Source organism: Maniola hyperantus, chromosome 5, assembly GCF_902806685.2.
Source record: "Maniola hyperantus chromosome 5, iAphHyp1.2, whole genome shotgun sequence".
Lineage (NCBI taxonomy): Eukaryota > Metazoa > Arthropoda > Insecta > Lepidoptera > Nymphalidae > Maniola > Maniola hyperantus.
Window position 1 is genome coordinate 11,638,500 of NC_048540.1, and position 24,841 is coordinate 11,663,340.

The window sequence follows — 24,841 nt, forward strand, 5'->3', positions numbered from 1 at the left end:
TGTCGCGAGAAAATCGGGAGCAATGAACTGAAAACGAAAATTGCGAATTTTCTTATTGGCCCAGAAACAGCGCGAGCCGCGTTCGTCTGTAAATCACTCGGATCACGAAGCGTCGAACGTCTCGCGCGTTATCCTCGTCGCAAAAAATAGATGTAGTTTAATGTTGCCCAGAATAAGTCGAGATAATAGCCACCGACACTGACCGAGCGTCGTCGGTGAGAACACGACGCCGGATCGCCGCACGCGCCCTCTGGTGAGTTATACTCTATATTCCAGTTTACCTATCCGCGGACTCGCTTGGCCATCGAATACCTGATCTATTGCATGGCTTTCTTGCCAACCACCTACACTTAAAATTCCCTCGCGACCACTCGTAAAATATCGAATGAACATGTGTAACGCTTATGTTCGTCTATCTACACGCACGACGCGGACGGACTAACGCATGATTATACGTAGATCGTCTATCAATTATGTATGTTTTGCTCACAAGATTGCGTTGCGACTGCGTGTTAGGTTAGGTTATAATTTTGACGGATTTAGAATTTAAAGAAACGCTGATTTTAATACTTACGAGTATCTGTAAACTTGTACTGAGATTAGATAGCTAAACCTAGTCTTGTCCTCACTCATTGTGGCTATAATTCTCGTATACACAATCTCTATGCTTAACTAAAATGACAGGTCTAAATCTGTTGAATACCCATTTCATAATGCTCCCCGAGTCAAAGAATGGATTTAGATTCGTCAATTTAGTTAGCGATTTGTGAACAACAGAATTGACCACATTGCATCTTTATTTTTGTTTCTATAATATGTTTAACCGTGTGTTTTCTGTGCCTTTTTGCCTTTTAATGATGTCGTTTCAATCCTTTTTATAACTCGTTGTTTTGCATGTTTACACACCATGATCTGTAAATCAATATAGTTCTTTAACATGCGACTGTTTTCATAGATAAACCGCGAAGACATGCCAATGTACCAGAGGCCACCGTTCTGGCGAGTGCCTCACCAGCGGCCAGACCCTGACGACGAACCTAGGCGCTATAGACGGGTATGTAGTATGTGCTTTTTAGGGTTCCGTATCTCAAAAGGAAAAACCGGTCAAGTGCGAGTCGGACTCGGACAAAAAAATAATAACACTTTCACGTCAACGGGAAATACCCTATAGGTTTCTTGACAAACACGATAGACAGGCAGACAACAAAGTGATCCTATGAGGGTGATTTTTAGGGTTCCGTACCCAAAGGGTAAAACGGGACCCTATTACTAAGACTGTTCATCCGTCTGTTACTAGGCTGTATCTAATGAACCGTGATAGTTAGACAGTTGAAATTTTCACAGATGATGTATTTCTGTTGCTGCTATAACAACAAATACTAAGCTCCCATACAATAAACCTGATTTTTTCCAATTTATCAAAGTTTACTATACCAAGTGGGGTACCATATGAAAAGGCTTTACCTGTATGTACAAACAAATTTTTATTTATTGTTAAGCATAATAGTTTTTGATTTATCATGCAAAATGTCTAAAAACGTCTAAATACGACTGTAGTGCGGAATCCTCGGTGCGCGGGTCTGACTCGTATTTGGCTGGTTTTTTTTTAAGTTTTTTGTAACTAATGTAAAATTTTCTACAAAAAAAAAAAAACTTAATTGCTAATACCTACTTGTGACTATAAACTTAAGATCTCCCAAAATGTCTCATAAATCCAACTCACTGACTCAATCAGACGATCACACAGTTATAATACTACTGCTCATTAATTCGGTCCAAATGGCAGTTTTCACGCTTTCAACCTTAAATACCACTGATAAACAGTCAAATAAAATCTTTGTAACTGATGTCCGCAGTCAAATTAGCCTTAGAAGCAATAAATACGTCGCTACTTCAGTTACGTGCCAAGTTTTTTTAAGCCTTGGTAGAGACCTTTAGACGTGCGAGTGCAGCAGAAAATATTATCTAAATTATTTACCACTGATAATGATCTATCGAAGGTGTACAGTACGCGGCCAAAAATAATGGCCTTTAGAATGACATTTCGGCTTTGTAGAGCGTTGTCTCTGTCACTCATAACTATATGACGTTTTGTCGGTCTCAACGATAGCGACAACGCTCTATAAATTTGCTATCTTCTTCTAAAGGTTGATGTACACTACTTTTGGTCGCGTACTGTACACATCATATTTTCGACGCCGAATACTATCTTTATAAATGCGAAAGTGTTTTTGTTTGTTTATCCTTCCTTCACGCCCTAACTAAGGAACCAATCGGCTTAATTTTTGGCATGGAGATAGTTGAAAGGACGAAGACTAACATAGGCTACTTTTTATCCCGGATAATCAAAGAGTTTCCGCGGGATTTTTAAAATGATAAATCCACGCGGACGAAGTTGCGGGCATCAGCTAGTATTATTATGAATGCGAAAGTGTCTCTGTTTGCTATTTATTCACTGCCCATCCTTTAAACTAATTTTGGGAAATTTGGTACAGAGGGCATAGGCTACTTTGACCCAGAAAATCAAAAGAGTTCCCACGGGATTTTCAAAAATTATGTTTGTCCAAAATAAAGCGATAAGCCTGGTGAATTTTTTAACATTGAATTTATTATGACGTTTCACATTCGCTTTCCTTTATCTGATCCCTATTTGTCACTCTGCCAATGATAATTATTTAGCCATTTTTAAACTTGCACATAAAATTCAGAAATATGAACATAATTTTACTTTTGTACTTTTGTAAATTAAGAGATTCTTTACCATTAAATTGAGTCCGTACTTTTACGTGAATATAGGGTTTAAAAGAGATGAGTACCAGTCATTTAATTTTACCTTTAGCGGCTGCAGTAATTTTTCCAATTAAAATTAATTGGGCATTAGGTACCATACCAAACATTGCCAAACTCTTATTAACCACCTATATATGCCAAATTACACGTATTGGTGTCAATGATTAATGAGCTATTTATATTATGTAAATATAATACAAACCGATCATCAACACGACGCAATTGTAAACTTTACCTTGACACCTGCTACAAATATAGACGGCAACAGAAATCAAAAGTTCTTAACTTTTAGTTTCGTTCATTTCTGTTAGTTAAACTTATTGACGACTTTTTATTGAATCCTGAATCTGCATCGTCCACAATATTTCTACATAAGTAGATATATTACAGTCTAAGAAGGAAATTGGCTTCCCCGGATAAGGTGGATGTCAGGGACCTAACAGGTATCGAAAGATGTGTGATCTAGTTACGACAGAGCATATCAGGCGATTGTGCTGGTTAAGCCACATTTATCCTGGATAATAACTAGATAGGTGACTGACTCTAAAGGTTGTAATTTGGCCTTTTCGTTTTTTCAATCCACATGGACGAAGTTACAAGCATCATCTACTTAGTACAGAGATGGCTTGCATCCTGTAGACGCACTTGTACTACTTTTTATCCCGGAAAATCAAAGAGTTTCCACGAGCATTTTAACGACCTAGATCCACACGGACGAAGTCGTAGGCATCATTGAGCTGTTGATAAACCTTTGATTCTGGAAAGTAAACAAGTTTGTACACTCGTTGCACAGCTGGTCATCTGTTTGGGCAACACCAGCTTCCGTTTTCCTATGTAGGTCGATTGGGCAGGGTTATGCAGTGCAGAACAGGGGGAGGGGCGGGGTGTAGTTTGCGGTGGAGCTAATTCCGATTTCCGACCGCCACAACGTCGCGTCCCATCGCCGTGCTCGCAAGTCCGCGCCATAAGCGCGTCGCGCAGTGCATCGCGACCTTTCCCCGCACCATGGGGCGGCTGCATACGTTCGTCGTCACGCTGCGGCGGGAAACCCGTGACACCAACTGGGGCCTGAGGCTCGTGGGCGGCGCGGATCTCTCCACCCCGCTCATTGTCACGAGGGTACGCTCGACGCCTCCGTAACCACAACAATCATACCGCTGTAAACAAACCGGCGTTTACCTAAATCCAGATTTTATTTGGACAACTTTTTTATCTCATATTTTTAAGAGGAAAACATCTTTTATATACCTAATTCGAAGATTTAATTTTTTTCTCCTTGATAAAAAAAACATATTAATATTTGATGCATCTTCTTCCTGGACTAAGTGCTGTCACATTAGATGTGTTCTATTCTGATCTCGCTTTGCGGAGTTTTGAGTTTTGAGAAATCCAGATGAATCGAGATAGATTTTTATTTTATTTAATAAACTTTTAAAACTGGAACAAAATTATAATTGGGAATATTTAATTACTAGCTTTATGTCCGCAACTTCCGTCCGCGTGATATAATTTATTTAGCCTTAGAACTCGGGGATAATGTAGCTATCTGTCAGTGAAGGAATTTTCAAAATCGGATAATTACTCGTAGTTTCGGAGATTACCCCCTACATACAAAACTAACAAAGTTTACCCCTTTATAATGTACCTACCTATATAATAATATATTGCAAGCAAAATGTGTTACACAAAAAAATTCATCATAGAATGTGACGAAATTTTTTCACATCCTATTGTTGGATCAATTTTGAGCACCCGTCGTTCTACATTCGTCAACAAGTGTGACAAGAAATCTCCGTTTGGCCTACTTTGTAATGAGTTTTCGTAGATCCAGACCTATTACTAAATGGTTGTTTATTAGTTTATCATATCCGGGTCTCATAGCTTAAAGTGGCTTTTGGATTTAAACTTCAAAATATGATCGTAAACCCATTAAACTCTACAATCTACATAACTCACTACTGGAACTCTGTCGAGAGATCTGTTAGGATTTTGATCCACTACTGGACACAAATCTCTTGTAAGGACTTCCACACGCTTCGGCCCTGCGACTCCTTTGATGTCGTCTGTCCACCTACTTGGGGAGGTCTTCCAACACTGCGCTTTCCAGTGCGAGTGATTCTAAGCTTTATTTATAACTTAATTAAGTAATATTATTATGATAGACATCTTGAAGAATTAGACCACAATATTATATTCAACTAATTTAAAAACATGTCGATCAAATGCCAATATAATAGGAGACCTGCCCTGAACGGGTTCCATACCGTTACATGTTTTACATATTATTTGTAAACGCGGTACCTGTTTAATTTCCAAACTATCTTTTTCACTTGTACCACAACACTAGACGTACTTTCGTGCCAAGTTTCTAGACTGTAGGTCACCGGGAAGTAGCCGATAGGTTTCGAACATTGATTACCGAATACTAATCTAAGGTTTCGACGATTTATTTATTACCTTAAACTAGAATAAGAATTTTGTACTAAAGTGTAAGGTATTTTAGTCTTCAGTATATCAGCTTGTTACCAACCCGTAACCACACCGTTTAGAGAAAAGGACCTAAACACCCGAATAGAAGAACAGTCAACTAAATGATAGAATCATTCAAGGGATCAGTTATTTTCATTATAAAATACGGATCATTAAAAATTATAATAATTATCTTAACCCATCACCGACCCACTACTGAACACAGGTCTCCTGTCAAGAATGAGAAGGACTAAGACCACTACGCTGACCAAATGCAGATTGGCAAATTTCACAAATATTTGATAAATAATTGAACATTATGGAGGATTGCAGGCATGCAGATTTCCCTACTATGTTTTCCTTCATCATTAAAGCAACTGATATTTAATCGCAAAAAAACATCCCCGAAATCGGACAGGATACCGAAGTCAACCACTATCACTGCTTCTTAAATAACAGTAATACTTAATTAAAGGGAACAAACTCATGGAAGACCCTTTTTAGTTTGCCCGAAGCATAATTATTAGGTAATTAAAATAAAATAAATACATACCTACCTACTACTACTACAAATAGTAAAATAAATGCTTCAGCATAGAATATCCGATTTCACAGTTGTTCACATAAAACAGAATAACTATTTAAACAGATGGAAATTAGTGGAAAGAATCTTCCAGAATTAAAATTCTTTAAAACATGTTTTCTCTAATTCTGAATTAAAAAGCGTTTAACTTTATCCCTTATCGATAAAAGGCATTCTATTGAATAACTTTTGGATTAAAAAAGAAAAGGTATAGTACGCGACAGGTTGAGATAGCAATCGGGGTATGAGGCGGGCGGACGCCCATACCCCGCACAGCGCCCGCGCTCGCCCGCACCGGATTAGCGTGGGATGAGCTGTGCGGATGTGCGGCGCGTTTCCACCCCGATTATGCCATCTCGACCTGTAGCGGTCTATAGGCATCATAATTTCTTATTCCCACTGAATAATAGTACCTAAACATTGATTAGGTAGCAATTTATGTGAAATGTACAAAATTTAGTAATAAATAAATATTCAATATTCATTTCATCTTTTCGTTAGAGTTTAGACTATGTAATGCACACCCACGTGTTTCTTGGGATGTTAAAAAAATTAAGAATTCTTTTCGAATTTACCTCCGCTATCATGTTTGGCGCGATAACAAGAGTGATTGCTAGCATTATTTACATGAGTCAGCGGTAAGTGCCGACGCGGCGTAGACTTGCGTTTATTTATAAAAAGCCAGCCAGGCTCAGGACGTCAGCATGTCCGCTAGGTCACGTACCAAAACAAATATGCTTTAAGCTCTTTTTACGACATTTTTATTTGGAGAGTAAATAAATCTGATGATATAGAGAGCATATTATCAAACAGGTCTGTTAAATTTTATTTACTAACACTAAAATTTGGAATCTCGAAGCTCACTCAAGAATTACACTACACATTATACTATAGTACATTATTATTACACTAGCTTATGAGATGCTTATTGAGAATATTTGTCCATAAAAGCTATAGTCCTGGATTTATTTCGGTTTAGTGATAGTGCTTCAAGGCCTGAAACTAAACAGAAAAAGTAGCTGCACTTATCGTAATGACCGAAAGCACTCATGGGTAATACATCGCAGACCTCATATCAACCTTGAACTAATTTCTCAGTTATAAAATAAAACAGTTCGCTTACTCGGACTTCCTCTGCCATCTGTTTCTTATGACTCAATCGATCTAATAATATTATTAGGTTATGTCGAAAAGGTTAGCTAAAATAGCAGCTGAATGACGAGAGCATGCCACCAAACACGTAGGTAGATAGGTACATAAATCATCTACTTATCTGAGAGCATGCTATATTTTATCGAGCACATTAGTAACACTACTACGCTTCCTAAAAATTCTATCACATAATGAAGAACTATTTATATTTTATTATACATATATACCTACTTATCTAATATTTTCGGAATCTACATCTTTTCGTGTCGTATTTTTGTTTGTCATATTCGCTTCACTATATTGAATTGGTCACAATGTCACAAAGCCGGCAAGACGACATTATGAACATCTCATTTATCAAAATTGAACGAGTGGTTTCGCAACTCGATAATGTGAACCGATAAATCGTTACAAACTATTCGATTTAAAAACCTCACCATAGATAGATGGCTTAAATAATACATAAATTATGTAGGTATAAAAAAACCTTTAATTTGATACCAAACTCAATCCATTTATCTTAGGTTTTTTTCTAATAGTCGCAGCTTTATTGTAATGTAAACACACATCAATCACACGCTGACGCATAATTCACGTGTTTACCATATTTTTCAAATGTAACGGTTTCTTCAAAGCTTTTGGTTCATTTCCACTTTGGAACACAATATGGAAGTCTATGACGCAATGTACCTACCTACCTAGCGGCAGAATTGTATAAGCATTGCCACCCACGAACTTATTGAAAAATGCTATTATTAGGTGCATATCTATACATTACAAGTTAAGGAGTATTTAAATGATAAGAAAGCTTGGGAATGGGTTGCCTTACCAGCTTTGATAGTTCTAATACGTTTAAGTAAAATGGTGATAGTAAAAAGAATACCCAGCTGAGTTTGTTGCGGGCTTCTTCTCAGACCATGGCGCGTTTGAAATTAATTATCACCATTACATCATTATCTAACAATTCAACAATTGACGATCAAAAAGTGATTTTAGACATTAATCTAACCGTAAAGTGTAGACCGTACTTTTGACATGACAGTTGACGCATAGAGCAAATATGGCGAGTGCGTTCTCAAATTTTACGCATTGTACAAAGGTACCTATTTTGAATAGGTATAATTCGACCTTAATAGTACTTAATACTGCCACCTCGACCGTTAACGTGACGTGTCTATAGAATATTTGACATGAGTAAATTTAGTCGCATGTCCTCGCCATTGACTCGGATCGGAAGAGACGAGATAGATTTGCGCAGATCAGCCGTCGATCCGTCCATCGTTCTATCGGTTCAGCGGTTGTTTTCAATAAAAATGTCAGTAGAGGTTGGCACGACAACGCAGGTGGACGCATTTAGCCTGGCTCCTCGCCAAACTCGATGCATAACACACATCCGAACCCCCTTCCCCAGTCGCAAGGTCGTCCTAGCAAATAGCCATTTGCTGAAGCCTAAGATACTTCTCTTTTATTGATACCTCTATATTATTATGGAATCTTATCGGTTCTTATTAGTTCCTACGATAACGACAATACAACATACTAATTGCTTGTCAAAGCCATGACGTCGAATTTGAGCTACTACGCGGAAATAAACATGAAATGGCTAGGTCAGTACCATTTTAACAATCCTTATGCCAAGTGTCCACTTGCAATAATATTTCCAAAAATCAGCTTTGTCTAGTCACTCGCACTGTGTATTTACACTTATAAAGAACTAGCTTATGCTCGCGACTTCGTCCGTGTGGAATACGACAAACAATCCTTATGCCAAGTGTCCACTTGCAATAATATTTCCAATACGGAACCCTAAAAATCAGCTTTGTCAAGTCACTTTCACTGTGTAAACACTTATAAATAACTAACTCATGCTCGCGACTTCGTCCGTGTGGAATACGACAAACAAACCCCTATTTCACCCCCTTAGGGGTTGAATTTTCAAAAGTCCCTTATTAGCGGATGCCTACGTCATAATAGCTATCTACAAATAGTGGCAAAAACTTTTGTCGTGTACCTATCCCTGTGTCTATAACTTGGAACAAACGTATTCGATACTTTATATTTTGTTAAATATTTTGCTGTAAATTTATTAAAAGCTAGCTGACACGCCCCGGCTTCGCTCGGGTGGAGTTTAGAAAATTGAGGGGGAGGTTGAATTAAATTTTTCTCTCCGTAAGAACCATCCTCGTACTTCAAGGAATATTATAAAAAAGAATTAGCGAAATCGGTTCAGCGGTTCTCGAGATTTGCGATGAGCAACACATTCAGAGATTCATTTTTATATTATAAGATATGCTGACTGCTTACTATAATTCTATGCATTGATCACATGAAATATGAATGTACCTACCTACTTACTTATCTAATTGAAATCAAATTCAGAAAAATGTTCTACGTACTAAATTTTTTATATAACATCACCAACAACGTAAAGGCAATCCTGCCAAGAGATGAATGTACGTTTCACCTAGTCCAAAGCACCAGAATGTCACGGTCCAATTTTTTTACCTTGAGCGCTGGTGTCATAATATTCAAGCACGTGCAAATTCGTGTTTCTTCATATATTTAAAACAATTTACATGACGACGGCGGAATGCATGATTTTGGGTCAGCACCAACGTAAAAGTCTAATTAAAGCTCTCCTCACACTTTCTACAAACACTTCGTTTTCGTTTTATAAAAAGACATATCTCTCCTCATATTATGTAACTAGGATGAATCACAAAGCAATTCTTTTGGATTTTCCACAATGTAGAACCGCCGTTTTAACCATCCAAAATTGTCAATCTACCTATTTGTTTTGTATTTCATCCGAGTACCAAAATAAGTAGTTACGAAGCTGAAGTAGCAATGGGCAGGACTATATTTCGTAAACCCGATGACGTTGATGGGGTCTCAAGGTGCTCAAATGGCGATCTCGCACCGAAAAGTGCTGCGTTTGAAGGCCCTCCCCACTAGGTGGACAGACGATATCAAACAAGTCGCAGGGAGTCGCTGCATTAAGGCGGCGCAAGACCGTGGCATGTGAAAGTCCCTACAAGAGAGTCATGAGGTCATAAGCTATCTCCATTCCAAGCAGCCAAATCGGTTCAGTCATTTTAGCGTGAAGGAATAACAAATATCCAAACGTCCAAACCTTTACATTTATAATGTTACGAGGATTAGGAAATTAGTATGTAATTAGGATTAGGATATACCTATCCTTTGAATTTCCGACCGCGTTTTGTGCGCAAGTGTTAATTAAAACGTATCTACTGTTCTTTCAGGTAACGGCCGGTACTCCTGCCGGGCGCGAGTTGACGAGAGGAGACATAATCGCGAAGATCGATCACTACGATGCCCGAGACCTACGTCATGAGGACGCACAGAATCTTTTCAAAAACGCCCCTAACCAAATTAAACTTGTAGTTCAAAGGTAAACTGCTTGTTTATATATTTGTCTGATTTGTTCGACACAATCTCTAAACTTAACTAAACTAACAGGGCCAAATGTATTGCTAACCTTTCAAAATGTTTTCTGCGAGAAATATCACTTATGGCATATATATATAGCACTTTTAAGTCTGTTAATTTAGTTTAGTGTGGAGATTTTGCACAAGACAATTAGCCACATTATTTTATTTTCTAATCGCCGGTCATTCTATTTGATCATGTAATGCATAATATTATTGTATTTGAACATTGAAATCATTTGAATCGCCTCTCTAAGCATTTTCCTGTTTGCTTAGGATGAGACATTTCACCTATAGTACGACAGGTCGTAAGTGGCAATTGGGGCGGCAACGCCCCGCACACCCACACAGCGCCCGTGCTAACCCGGTGCGGGTGAGCGCGAAAGACGTGCGGGGCCTCGGGGCCCCGCCTCATACCCCGATGGCCATTTCAACTTGTCGTGGACTATACGTTGATAGTATTCGAGCTTTGAAACACAATAGTGTCAATAAAACGGACCTAAAGTCCAGGTCCTTGATTTAGAGTCCGAGAGTGAGCAACCGCCGAGTTTCTTGCTGATTCTTCTCTGTAAGAAAGGCATTCCAGTGGTAGATGCATTTGACGATTTAAAAGTACTTGTAAAAGTTGAATTGAATAAAAAGTATTTTTATTTTATTTTTTAAAAAGTTCGCAAGGTTTCAAAGCAAGGTAGTTAAGGTCCATTTTATTTCAACGCTGAAGTGTTTCGATGATCGAATTCTAACAACGTCGTTGGTGAGATTTACAATTTCACACTTGGCACACTGAACACACTTTGAAGTCAGTTAATCCACATTTCAGGAGTTTAGGAAAGTCCAAAATTGAGTTTTAAATAAATGGTTTTTATCGGTATTATGAATCGTCCATGACGGCAGCTTTTACGAGTAGAATATTATGCAATTGGCTATAGGTACGTAGTATTCCGTCATCTGTTTTTCGAGCAGTTTGCAGTAGCAATAATTACAATTTGGCCTTGATCCGATTTCCATCTAATGTTGCTCTAATTTTACAAGGGTAAGATTATTTATGAATAGATTAATAATTCCTGTAGATACATACAAAGTTCGGTGCTACTTTGATTTTAATATAGGTACCTAATTTGAAAAGCCTCATAATCAGATTGAGATATCAAGGGAGTCGTTATGCTTGCTATAAAATGGAAAGGTTCTTTTATAACTCTTAAAAATAGATTTTGAAATGTTTGAAGAATTTTTGAAGGTGAAGCATCACTTAATAGGTGTTCTATGATTTAAAATGATGAAGGGGTGTGGCTCAGATTTTAGATTATTACATTTCGATAAGTGTTATAATACCATAGAGAGATTAAGCCAATTTGGGGGCATTGGAATCATAGCTTTGCATTGTAGCTGTCAAAGTTTGCTGTTACAGCCCGTTTCCACTGTAGACTGCCGGGCCCGGATTTTAATCGAATGTTCCAGTGGCAGAGCATTTTGACACAAAATCGGTTTCAAAAAAGTGTGAATACCCGGACCCATACGACGAGTGGGAACGGGCTGTAAGTCCGAAATCGTTAAAAAACAAATAGATTTTCATACTCTATATCTAGTTAGCCGTCGACTGCGGTGTCACCTGTAAATAATGATGAGTGTATCATGGCAGCAGCCTAACTAGAAAAGAGTCCGTTTGATTAGTTTCTACGCGGCATTGCACCGAAATGCTACAAATAAATCACGCAGCGGCACATCTTTGCCGGGAGATTGGTACAGTACAGTTCAATTCACGAAGGCGAATGGACTTTACTTGTAGTTACGTCGGATACCCGGGCATTGCGTAAGTGTGCGTGCATGTCGGACCAATCAGTCGCGAGCAAGCGCTCGCAAACGCACACATTCAGTGTACCTTACTTATATCGATACGACCGCAGACCACAAACTTTTTATCAGCCGATAGTTTGGTCGGTTTCTTAATCAGTATGAAGATGTAATCGTTATAATTTGCGCACTTACATACATCTTCATACTGATTAAGAAACCGACCAAACTATCGGCCGATAAAAAGTTTGTGTTCTGCGGGGACTCTTAAACACAAGCATGAGCCACTCGCCTTTTTGAATTGCAAGAACTGTAACAAGCCACGGTTGAAGCCTCCCAACGGACAAAACCAGGGACAATTTAGATATATGTCTAACTTGCCACTGCCGGGAATCGCGCCCGAGACCTCCGACTCATAAGATCAAATATTTCATGTCATCAAACATACAAACACTCGTATCCAACCATAGTGTACCGTACAGGGGCAGACCAAGTCACCTGTACACGTTGCCACGTGCCACTTCATATAGCTTCGGCCGTGTACCCACGCCTACATTCTATCGACTATACGAGTAAGACACTACTGTCGATATCTAGGTGTCGCTATGAAGCTGCTAAACCTTGCAAGCTTGCTAATAATGCAACAAACTTATATTATAGTGAATATTTGTTCTTCGTATATAGATTACTGCATTGAGCATGATTGTTGTAGTGTCGTATATTTAGTAAATTATTATTATTTGAGGCCGATTTTTCAATCGTTTAACTACAATCCATATAATAATTATTAATTTGACATTTTATCTGTTTTTTTATATAGAAAATCTATCAATATCTTAGATAGATTATTAAGATCTAACGATTGAAAAATTTAGACGTACCTATTGTGCGTGCCTATTCATTATTTATTCAGAGAGTTTATGTAGGATCATCATCATCATCATGATCAACCCATCACCGGCTCACTACAGAGCACAGGTCTCCTCTCAGAGTGAGAAGGGTTTTGGCCATAGTCTACCACGCTGGCCAAATGCGGATTGGCAGACTTCACACACCTTTGAGAACATTATGGAGAACTCTCAGGCATGCAGGTTTCCTCACGATGTTTTCCTTCACCGTTAAAACAAGTGATATTTTAATTAATTAAAAATGCACATAACTCCGAAAAGTTAGAGGTGCGTGCCCGGGATTGAACCCCCGACCTCCGATTGGAAGGCGGACGTCCTAACCACTAGCACAGCTTTATGTAGGATACTATTAAGTAAATCGCTGCAATATGGCTATGTACCCAATATCTTTTATTGTTTATTGTGTATGTTTCCATTTCATTAATTTATAGTAGTTAGCAATTTGCATGGCAGGATTTTTCAGACTAACTGTACAACTTGTAGCGCAGTTCACAATTCAAATAAATAAGTATATTCATTCTGAAATGAAATAAACCAGTAAAATACCACTAATAATTTCATATTGATTATAATCTTATGTAATCTTAAATGTTTCAACTTTACATGTTACCAAAGTTGATAGAATTCGAGCGTCGAAACACAATAAGTTCAAAGGAAAATGGACTTAAAACTCTTTGGTGTAAAGACAAAAATTCAGTACCACCCATTTTAATTTCACACGATTTCCGCTCGGAGCGCTGGCTGTAGATGTATAGACGAACTTGAGTTTTAAAAACAAAGTACTTAAAATCAATTTTGCTTTAACGCTGTAGTGTTTCTACACTCTAATACTTTTAACGTTGGCGAGATGTAAAATTTCATAATAAGCACACTATCCGGGTTTCAAAGTTAGGTTAAACGAAAAACATAATTTTATCAGGTCCTCTATATCTTGGGGTTATATAATAATGTATGGATTTCTATCACTACCCCTGTATGTTTTCGAACCCAATAAGGCTTTGATAGACACATCGCTTGACGACAAAGTGAGGGGCATATTAAAAATTCTTGTAGATAATATACGAGTAAAAGTTTTATGAAGATATACACACTTGAATCACACGTATGCCCGGGTGAAGTTCCACCGTACTCCGCAGAGTGGCGTCATGCTTTGTTGTTGTCCAGGCCTTTTATCCATATTTAATGTAATAAATGAATGAATATAATGTGTATAGTATAAGCACGTTAACAATAAGGCATGTGCAGGGAATCGGAGCAGGCGGGCCCTCGCTCGCAATTCGCAGCTCGCTCCCCCGCACAGAATGCTATCCCACCGCCGTTCAGGTACTTACTGTACGCGGCCGAAAGTAATGTACATCGACCTTTTGAAGGAAATAGCAAAATTGTAGAGCACTGTCTCTGTCGTTGAGACCGACAAAACGTCACTCATGTTTGAGTGACAGAGACAACGCTTTACAAAGCCGAAACGTCATTCTAAAGGCCGATGTACATTACTTTCGGCCGCGTACTGTACATCTACTTCCGACATATTGTGTTTCATTAAACATCAAAGCACACACGTACATTGAACATTAGCAAAAGATGATATGATTGCTGTTCGGAAATTAGGAACTGCTTAGAAGCTGCTGTTGAACTTTTTGAAATAAAACGTTCAATAACAGATTCTAATTAAATAAACCAGCAAAAACGCACGATTTCAATTGCAGCAAGACGAAAAACGTCATATTGTATCGATGCTGTCGTAAAGTTGCTGATCGCCGATGCTAAAAGATTCGTATGTGTGTCTGCCCCCATTAGCAAAGTTGGCCATACAAGTATCTTGTATATTTTTTGTTATCAACCATTAATTGCACCGCAACATGATTCTTGGAGTCATGCCTTAAGCTGAAGAAAATGTATGACTCTTGTCGCATCACGACACCACACACTGCAATATGTTTGCACACCTTTCTTATGCCGCGAGTTTTAGTAAATCAAAAGACTTTCATTAAAAAAAATGGTATTAAACAGGACACCCAGCCCTCTTCCAACGTCAGCATGGCGCGGGCCCGAATCCCTACCTCGAAGCACGCCCGTACCGCCGCAATACTCGCCGCAAGAATTCCAGCCGCAGGTAGAGGGAGAGTACAGAACACTGCTCGTCTCGCCCTCCGCCAATCGCAACGATGAAGTCGTCGACGAGTCTATTACGAGCCAGGTAATTTTATTCTTCTTGTAAAGCCTCTCTCTGCGTCTTATTCCTCATTACCGAGGGTCGTGACCCCTTTACATTGACAATGGTAGGAGTTTTCTCGGGATAATAATGCTTTGAGTTTTCAGCTCCTTTTGGAGCCCTTCTGGCTTCCGTTTTTCCCCGATAGCTATATACATAATATAGGTAGGTACTTACTTTCAAAAAAAATAAGAGTGAATGGGCTCTTTCTGGATAGATGAGCTCCACTTTAGGCTGCATCATCTCCTGTTTGGTGTGATGGCAGTCAAGCGCAAGCCTAAAATAAATAAGTAAAAAAAATCCTTTTTAGTACCTCTAAAGCAACGGGCTAAGCTGTGTCCTGGGGATAATTAATGCCACATCATGCACGGCCTTTGCTAAAAATTGAAATATCGATAGTTTAACCTTATGCAAATCAGACGCGACGTGGACCTTGCCCTGGTATTAAGCAGTCTGCGTAACCAAACCCCACATTTGCCAGACTAGGTATACAGTTTGACTTGTTTGTCTGTTGAATATTCAGTAGCCTTAGTATACGAGTTTAAATCTTACAAACGTTGATAGATTTCTAGCGTCGAAACACTTTAGCGTCAAAGTAAAATGCAATTTAACTGATTTGTTTTAAAGCTCATTTTCGTCCATACGTCGAACCAGCGTGGCGCTCCAAGCGGAAACATAGTGAAATTAAAATCGGAGGTTCTGAAGTTCCATCTATCAAGGATCTTTAGGTCCATTTTCTCTTGACGTTATCGTGTTTCCAAGCTAGAATTCTATCCATTAAAATTGGGATCGAAAAATATCGTTGAGTTTCGTAGAGGGTTTGAAACCGTAGAGGTATTTCTCGTAGAATATGTTATGCTGAGTCTGTGTGTGGTTCAACAGTCGACACTCTAGGCACGGTAATGTTATTAATATTACCGTGCTTTAGGCGTAGGTACTATTTTATATTTAAATTAGCATATTAGTTTTATATTTTAATGCTTTCATTTAATTATTTATTAAACAAAGTATTTTCCGTGCAACCTGTAATTTCAGCAATGTTCATGTGGCAGAGTTGTGATTTCCCATTGGTTCGGACGCATTTTTTTAAAGAATATTAGCCATGTTTATCATGACTAATATTCCCCTTTCCCTTCCAGCTAAGCATAAAGCTTGTGCTATGATTAGGTACGATAATAGTGCAACGGGTGGGATTTGAACCGTTGAGCTATTGAGGCATTCGCTCTTTGACCGTTGAAATATTGAGGCTTTTTAATATTATCCCAATCCATCAAGTTCGATAGGTCAACTACACTAAAATCCAATAATAATTCAGTAATTATATCACGCTAATTTTAATCATAATGGTTCGCCCTCCACCCCAACAGCCCAATCGGCATGTTAATTTTGTATACCTGCCAAGCGAATCGGCCGAATTTATTTCTCAGATATGCTAATATATCACGAAATACAGTTTATCACTGTCATATGTTTAGCCGGGCCCACTATCTCGCACCAATAGAAATTTGGGGCACCACCTTGGCATAAAATAAATTGACTATTTACGTAATAAAATTGAAAATCCAAATTCAAGCTTAAAAACGAAACCCGATATGTAAAGAACTTAATTCATGAAAGTTCAAAAGACAGATAAGACTTCCTTGAGTTACATATCTCAATCACTTCAATCATTTTTTACAGTATGTAATACAATTATGGTAGGCGCCACTATGGACCCAAAACTTGAAATCATAAGACCGATAAAAACCCTGAAGACCACGTGAAAAACCTAGATTTTTGGGTTGTTAGTATTAAATAGATTAGGTACAATAGATAGTTAATAATACAAATTATTCAGTTACTTTTCGACAAAATAGGTTAACTGAAGTACTTTTAAACCAAAATGAGCGTTTACAGTGTGAACTCTGGACATGCGCCAAAAAGATTTTTGTTTTTAATGAGTTTCAACGTGTTAAATAAGCAACAACAGCGGCTAACTAGCACAGTATAAACGTATTAGAGAATAGAACGTATAGAATGTATAGAACATACTAGATTAACTAGAAAAGTCTATCACAAACGCGAATCGTAAATTCCAGAAATTTCTATTTGCTCTTATTCGTTTTCTGAATCATACTTCGCAAAATAGTAAACGGTGACGGCATGTAGACTTTAGCAATGCTGAATGTAATAGTAATGCACTTGCGTACTGAGAACTTTATGTTATGATTCCTATAATTAATTACAAAATATAAAAAGCATGCATTACAAATATTTAAAAAAAAAGAATGAAAATCATTTATGCCTTTCGAAATTACAGGGCAATGCCCGCACTAATATTTTCTGGCGAATAATCTATTAATATATTTATAGAAAACTTCAGAACAGCATGCAGATCTATACTAACAAATGATAAGTCAAAATAATAAACGAAACTTTACAAATCTTTACAAAATTAATAGTTTACTTTTACCTGGTTACCTTCGCGTAAATACTGACATCAGAGATAACTGTTTACTTCCCGCGATTCAATCTATTAGTGATCAGATTGGGCGAATAGTAAATAGTTAAATACCTAATGAATAATTCGCGCGTCCCGCAAGGCTCTACGGAGGTTCTCGCCCACGCCACCTCGTATTTTCCCGTCATATTTCCAAAATAGAATGCATTGAAATTGGTGTTTACTGGGAGGGAACGACTGGAGACGCAGTCCGCGATCGCTCGCTCTGCGACACGTCCGCTCTAACAAGTGCTACAATGGCGGCCAACCACAACTTTTTCCCCAACGGGTACCAGGACCCCAAGCACCTCGATGAAGAAGTCGTTGGCAACTGGGTGCGTCATCACAAACCTTCCTTAATCCTTCTCTATAGTTAACTACCACGTCAGCAGTGAATCTAAACCTACATATGGATTATTTTGTGTCGTGATAGATTAATATCATCTTAAAGTTGAGTGATGTAGCGTTGTTTGATAATCAATTTGAACGATTGACGGTACACTAATTTTCGCAGATACTCGGAACTTGGATAATGTATCAAATTCGTGATGTAATCACTTGCCAGCCACGCGATGTAATTTTCCACAGAAAGCAGGACAGGTCGTATATTATTTACGTGTGTGATGATAGGTTATAAATACCAGTTATTTTGAAAACTGACCAAAAATTTATTGTGCTACAATAATTATCTAATAGATTAAATTTAAAACCACTTTTACTACTAATCAATTCAGAAGTAGGAGCAGCTGTAACTTCTATTTCAGTTTCAATGTCGCGTCGGCTCACATAAACCTAAAGGAATTTCCTCTTTGACCTTCAATCAATTATAATGTAGTAGTTTATGTGGCTCTTTGATCTCTGTTTTTTACTTAACGGATTGCTATTGCAGAGTAGAGTATTTTAAAATGCCTACTTGAATGAAGAGTTTGTCTGACTTTGATGATTAATACTTATTTCTTACATGTTCTGCTCCATATGTACGCCCCGCACGTCACTCGCGCCCGCCTGCACCGGGCTAACACGTAAACTGTGCGAGTGTGCGGGGCGTTCCCTCCCCGATTGCCATTTCAACCAGTTGCGTACTATACCTACCTGTTCCATCGTAAATTCGGTGTTTGTTTCATCTCAGACATTACTTTTTCGCTCTCTGAACTCTTTATGATAATATACTCTATACGATGTCTGTCACTTCGTCCGTGGATATAGGTATTCTACGGGAAATCTCTGATTTTCCGGAATAAAAGAATCCTATCTCAGGTTATACGCTATCGCCATTCAAATTTCAGCCAAATCGGTAGTCATTATGGCGGGAAGGAGTAACAAACGTCTTTTGTCAGCACACTACCACACTAATATGATTTGTTTGTATGTGTGTGTGTATGTTTCTTACTCTTACACACAAAAGTACTTGGCTGAAATTTGAAATGGAGATAGAATATACCCTGGAGCTTACACTTAGAGTGATCACGCACTCATCCGATCAAAATACGGATATAAAAAATATCTAGGTACGTCATAAATGTCATAAGCTACCATATAAATAGTTCTAAAACTTCGGAACGTATTTTTACGAATTCGGGTCGGATGAATGCGTAACCGCCGTTATGCTATTTTTTCCCCGGAAAAGCAAAGAACTCCCACGGGATTTTTAAAACCTTAAATCCACGCGGACAAAGTCGCGGGAATCATCTAGTTTATTATATAAAGATTATGCTAAACTACTATTGCACATCATGTGTTAAAGCATTAGATAAATCGCATAAAAATCTCAGTCTGTTGGCAGCGCACCACTTCCGCGTTACGCCACTAATTTCTTTGTTAATAGTTTATTATCTTTGCCTCATGCATTGTCATTTATCTGTGCTTACGATTAGGTTAGGTTCTTGAAGCGTAACTATTTCTAAAATCTTCAAATTAAAATTACTGAGAATTGGATCCGTTGTAATGAATAGGTAGCTACATAAACTCTCTTCTACTCTCTTCTCTATGCTGTATGCTATAAAAGTTAGGTATACACTGACATAGAGGTCTCTCCCCTACTGAATACAAGTACGCTGGACCTGGGATTACCGATCTGTTTTTGATGGTTCAAGATTTAAACAAGATTTATACCATGTGTAACCACGTGTAAACTGTTCTTAGTATAGGCTTATATTTTTAATTTTATCGATTGAAAAGCTGACTGACTGACTGATCTAGCTGAAATTTCGCATGCAGCTATTATGACAAAGACATCCGCTAGGAAATGATTTTTGAAAATTAACCCCTAACGGCGGTTACGCACTCATCCGATCCGAGTCCGTGAAAATACCTTCCTTTTTGTTTTGCATGGGAGCTTATGACATATGTCGTAGATAATCGCTGGTATTCTCACTGATGACGGATAGAACTCGGATGACGGAAGTGCAGTACGTAATCGCTGTAAGGGGGTGAAATAGAGGGTTGAATTTGTGTAGTCCACGCGGACGAAGTCGCGGGAGCTAGTAGGTAATAATACAATCTCAAACAAGTCGCAGGGACCGCTGGACACAAGCGGCACAGCGGCAAGACGATTAATAAATAAAAATAATATTTTCGGTTAGGAAAATACAAGAGTTTTTTATCAAACAGTCTATGTAATGCGTTGCGCCCGTAGCTAAAGCTTCAGCTATGTAAACATCGTATGGACGAAAATAAACATCGGACCTCGTTGTTCGACCATTGGCACAATTCACACTTTTGGATACAGGCGTCCGCGTAGACGTGAGGCAAATCGTAAGGCCTTACGCATACGACAGCTTTTAATCTGTCAGCAATTTGTGCCCTACATCGACCGATTTTAATCAATAATAATATGTAACCGATTTTCATAACGCACTAATTTACGTACGTACACGGATTGGTAAACTTCGCACATCTTTGAGAACATTATGGAGAACTCTCAGGCATGCAGATTTCCTCACAATGTTTTCCTTCACCGTTAAAGCAAGTGATATTTAATTACTTAAAACGCACATAACTCCGAAAGTTAGAGGTATCAGGGATCAAACCCCCGACCTCCGATTAGAAGGCAGACGTCCTAACCACTATGCCATCACAGCTTAGCCTTATTATATAGGTAGGTATAAATGAAAATGGCGATTTTAGTAGCAGTATGCACAATTTTGCATTCTTTTCTCCAACACTCTTCCGCCAAATAAAATCATCGAGCGAATCTGCTTGATTCAGTCATACATAATCCGACTTTTATAAATCTGAATTTTTACCTCTCATGATTGCTGTCAAACCGATTATAATAATCAGTCGTCTCCGCTTGGCCTGAAGAATGGAGCTTTTAATTAAGTATTATTATTGCAACAGAGCTTCATTGTAAACCAATAAATGCTTATTACAGATAGGTACCAGCGGCGAAGAGTCAATATAACACGATTCCTATCGGCTTCCCTTTAAGAATTGGCATAATATAGCGTAAGTAGGTACTATTCACATAAATTCCGTAATACATTCGTAAATACAAAGGTTCGATCGTCACAAATGCTATTTTTTTTTGTTGTTATTAAGTACTAATTTAAGTTAAAAACATAACAGCTAATGTAAGTAACATACACCCAGTGTTGCCAACTCGGATTTTGAAAAAGGCGTAGACTACATTAGAAAAAGACGTAGATTTAGTAAAAATTTCGGATGAAAAGTTCGTAGATCTACGTACTTTTTTTCTGGGTAAAATGAAGAGAGTAAGGTAGTGTTTTGTCATACAATTTATTCATTTTCATCAATTTCACCCTCACGCAAATGAAACTCATACATATTTGTTAAAAAATTCTTGCAAAGGTCGCTGTTTTTTATATTTAATTTTTGTAAAAAGTAGGCCAGTTAGTGTTTAATTGAAAAGTCTGTTTCTTAAGTTTGTTTTCATTAAGTTGTTAGTCCGTTTGAATTTGAACTTTGAATCGAAATGCATAGTATATCTATGATAGTACGACATAGTGCATACAAGGCGCTTTTGGCACTTGAATGACATTGACAGGGGGGTGTAGTTGTAGAACAAAGGCTGCCAGCAAATAAAATCTCCTCAATTTTACGGAATATATTGAAAATGTCAATGTCGAAAGTCGAGTAAGTTTTATTTAATTTTAACTGAATAAGAAATTGGGAAAGCCGTCCCTGTTTCCAAATAGAGAAAGAATAATAAAAACCATTTATAGGCCATGGACTAGCTATATTTAGTTACCTGGTGCTAAATATAGCTACAAGATGCAGACACATTTATGCTGTACAATAATATATTATTAGGATATATCATGATGTTATTTAAATGGAATGGCTCTAATATTTAACAAAAACAGTCAATTTAAGCTTTTTTTACTTAGCAACACTGCATTTAAGGTCACACCGTGATACTTGAAAAGATGGCGGCTTTATTTTCGCCACGCGTCAAAAGAGTCTTGTCCATAGGTCTTGTCGCGTATTTCTGACAGTGACACTAGTGACAATTTCTGCAAAGCGAACGTTCCATTTTACACAGTCACACGTATATTGTTGTAACTGTGTAAAAAGGTTATTAAAAACTTTTTTTCATGAATGAAAAAGAAATTCAAATTATGCCCATTCAGCCTCAAAAGGCTAAGTAGGTATTCGATTACTTTGTACAATTTGATAAAAAATACGTAGATTCTGGGACTGAAGTTCGTAGGTTTGCAGGAAAGGCCTAAAGTTAGTAGATCTACGTAAAAAGACGTAGATGTGGCAACGCTGCATACACCTACAGTCCTACACCATACAAGCCGTAAAATATCGGATTCCCTAGTTAGATTTTTGCTTAGTATTTATCTCTTTCATTTCCCTAGCGAAAGCGAAAGGAACGAACTAGGTCTGTCTCGCTCTACGGTCGACTAATAAAGAGCACACCAATTTAGTCTGGCCCAGTAGCGAATACGAATTTGGAACTCTGACAGGTCAGACAAATTTGACGTAAATAACTCGGTTGGATCCGAGTTACCCTATAATACCTCCAAATTAAAAATTATATTAATACTATTGTTTTAACAGGTACATGCTACTATTTTGAGTATTTTGTATTTTGAAGGGTGATTTCATATTGATACATTTGTTTTTGTGAAGCGGCCATGCTTGTTTGTTTAAGTTGTTAGTGGTGTTTTATTTTGATATAATAAATTGGGGATGTGATTAATAACTTATAAGTGGTAAGTTCACGGTAATTTTGATTCAGTTTGGTAAGCCAAAATCAGAAATGGCCTTAATTCACATAGATTGTTGTTTAACAGATTTCTTGTTACGTAACGATAGTAATTTTTCTAAATTAAGTTTTGAAAACAAAAATCGAACAGCTGATATTCTTTTAGGTAAGTACGTTTCCGGCTTCCCTTTATCAGATTTTCACCCTTCGCCACTGATAGGTACATAAACTACCTTGGAACACGCAAAGCCGTTCTGAACCTTCTAATAGATGATATAATTATAACTGTAACTATGAATGAAAAGTGCATTTCAGACCGCCACCCACGTGTATTACGAATATGTTATTAAATGGATTTATTTGTATCTGCCTTCATGGCCCTTGCAATGCATCTTTGCAATATATGTAGATAAACACCGTAGACGGCATTCCGTACCAGTAGTAAATTATTTATTTGATGATTCAAAAGTACTTTTAAAAGTTTACTTCAATAGAAATATATTTTATTCTATTCTATCACTATGGATGTGTGAATTTTATAGATTTTGAACCGAAAAGACATTAGCGTCATTTTTTGCTGGCCATGCTACATCGGTGCCAATCCATATCATGTTCATAATTTGTTTTAAGTTTTATCCTAAGTATCTAACCTTACCTTGTGCTGGTCTGTTACCTTCTTTGTAATATTCTATTCTATACAAATTGTATATACCTACGCCGACTGCACCTCGACAAGCTAGTAATAGTTTGTTTGTATAGCGACTATGCCCGCGTACGTTTTCAAAAATTCGTTTTCAAAAATTCTGGTTTCACGAATAGTCTCCATCTGGCATAGCCCTCTATCAGCCTACTTCCGGCAAAATCAGTTCAGAAGTCCCTATATCTAGACGATCATTTCAGCCAAACAAACAGACATTAATAAATGAGACTATTGTGGTGTCATACCTTCATAATGTTATGAGCTTATGAAAGGCCGTTATTTCGAAAGCACAGACGCTTTAATTTTATTTATTTGTATAGATTTAATAGAATGACCACGACCCAGATTGCCGAGAAATAAAATAATCACAGAAATATAACTCGGGAATCATAACCCACATGAAGTAACCTCGCTACAAAATTAGCTGCAGCGTGCTACATTGCATGGACCATTAAATTTTAGTATTGCGAACTTTATTTGTCCGCACAATACAATTCGTTTGGTGTTAATTTTCGATTCCAATTGTATTCACACAATATGAGGATTTTGTCTCTTCCGAATTCGTCAAGATCAGAATGTGAACCTGTCAAGCGTCATAATAATATGGTCAAGGGAAGGTCAAATTCTTTTATATTTATGAAGGAATTATATTTATCTAGGAAAGCCATTTTATTTATTTATTAAAGACATTTTATTAGATGCCATTGTAAGCGCGAGAATATTCTTTTAAATCGTGTTCTCTTGATAAATTGATCCTGACTGCTGAAGTGATGTAGATGCTCGGTAGGGCCTCATAGGCCAACGCGACGCCTTAACCACTAGGCTATCGTCGCTCTCACAAATAACAAATAGAGCTGTTGATCACTAATGCTGGAATGTGTTGCGCCACCAGCCGTACCGCACGACGCCGCTGGTGCTGCCGGGCGCCAAGGTGAGGCGCGAGCCCGGCCCCACGGAGAGCTACCTGCGTCACCACCCCAACCCCGCCATGCGCGCGCCGCCGCACCACGACTACCGCGACACGCTCATGAAGCAGAAGGTACGTACGAGAACATTCACCAAAACCTGCTACCACAACATAGAGACATTAAAGTTTCGAACAAAAGAAACAGGGTACCTGAACAGTCAGAAT

At 38.0% G+C, this 24,841-nt stretch overlaps 1 protein-coding gene across 12 annotated transcripts in view; it reads left to right on the plus strand.

Annotated features, from left to right (window-relative positions):
- Positions 1 to 85: 85 nt before the first annotated feature.
- Zasp66 (PDZ_signaling and DUF4749 domain-containing protein Zasp66) overlaps positions 86 to 24,841 on the plus strand; it is a 32,625-nt gene continuing 7,869 nt past the window's right edge. For 6 of the 12 annotated variants that reach the window (XM_034968875.2, XM_069498614.1, XM_034968879.2 and 3 more), the window contains exons 1-6: positions 3,693 to 3,909; positions 10,258 to 10,406; positions 12,717 to 12,806; positions 14,388 to 14,465; positions 15,153 to 15,339; positions 24,602 to 24,748. In XM_034968875.2, the coding sequence (XP_034824766.1) occupies positions 3,796 to 3,909; positions 10,258 to 10,406; positions 12,717 to 12,806; positions 14,388 to 14,465; positions 15,153 to 15,339; positions 24,602 to 24,748 (765 nt within the window). In that variant the 5' untranslated portion in view covers positions 3,693 to 3,795. Of the gene's footprint in view, positions 254 to 955; positions 1,055 to 3,692; positions 3,910 to 10,257; positions 10,407 to 12,716; positions 12,807 to 14,387; positions 14,466 to 15,152; positions 15,340 to 24,601; positions 24,749 to 24,841 lie in introns of those variants that run through there. The other 6 variants (XM_069498615.1, XM_069498619.1, XM_069498621.1 and 3 more) reach the window with 6 other exon arrangements.